The sequence below is a fragment of the Penaeus monodon genome, chromosome 32, assembly GCF_015228065.2.
Source record: "Penaeus monodon isolate SGIC_2016 chromosome 32, NSTDA_Pmon_1, whole genome shotgun sequence".
In the NCBI taxonomy this organism is placed as follows: Eukaryota; Metazoa; Arthropoda; class Malacostraca; order Decapoda; family Penaeidae; genus Penaeus; species Penaeus monodon.
In genome coordinates this window covers 35,310,652-35,311,373 of record NC_051417.1, presented here as the reverse complement: position 1 = coordinate 35,311,373, position 722 = coordinate 35,310,652, and the positions used below count along the sequence as shown (strand labels likewise).

The window sequence follows — 722 nt, the reverse complement described above, 5'->3', positions numbered from 1 at the left end:
TTAGCGAGGGTATTACTGCTGCTATTGATTGTGTTTGTGGATGAAATACTGGTGGCAGTTGTGTTGGCAATTTCCATGCTCATGCTATTATTGCACAAGGTAACCTGTAAAAGAATGAGTTTATGATTAATGCTTCACAATCAGTAGAGTCAAGTGAGGAGAATTAGAGCAGAATGAATAAATCTTGTCTACTTTCCTATGCTTTCCAAAAATAAATGTAAGTTTGCTTTATTTGCCTTCAAACTGGCTGTTTTACATATACACTACTGTATAGCAATGTGATGATAATTGGGATATACATTTATATGTACCACAGTTCCAATAAGGAAAATCACTCTAAACCATGCTTTATTTTCAATATATCACTAAAAAATTTGTTTCTTTTACACAAATATAATCATGGCCATTACACAAATACATCAGATGTACTTCCCCTTCTGACTGACAAAAGGCCATAACAATGCAATGAACAACAATGAAAAACAAAAACAGAAAACCAACCTCCTGGCACTGTCCATACAAGTCCAGAACAACATAAGGGTTTGGTGGTATTTCCTTTGCGGCAACCCCTTGATCAACGCCATTGACCAAGAGGTGCAGTCGTGCTTCGTCGTCCACCATGATACCCACCAAATGGCCACTGGGTCCTCCTGCTAAACTGTCTAAGTCTGGCCCATATCGACCTTTGATCTGATAGAAACAAAAGCAATGGTCAAGCAAAA

The 722-nt window shown here is 38.0% G+C and overlaps 1 protein-coding gene across 1 annotated transcript in view; it reads right to left on the bottom strand.

Annotated features, from left to right (window-relative positions):
- Positions 1-722, bottom strand: part of LOC119593653 (neuralized-like protein 4) — a 43,428-nt gene that overhangs the window by 5,637 nt on the left and 37,069 nt on the right. The window contains 2 exon segments of the mRNA XM_037942604.1: positions 6-104; positions 502-690. Of these exon segments, the coding sequence (XP_037798532.1) occupies positions 6-104; positions 502-690 (288 nt within the window).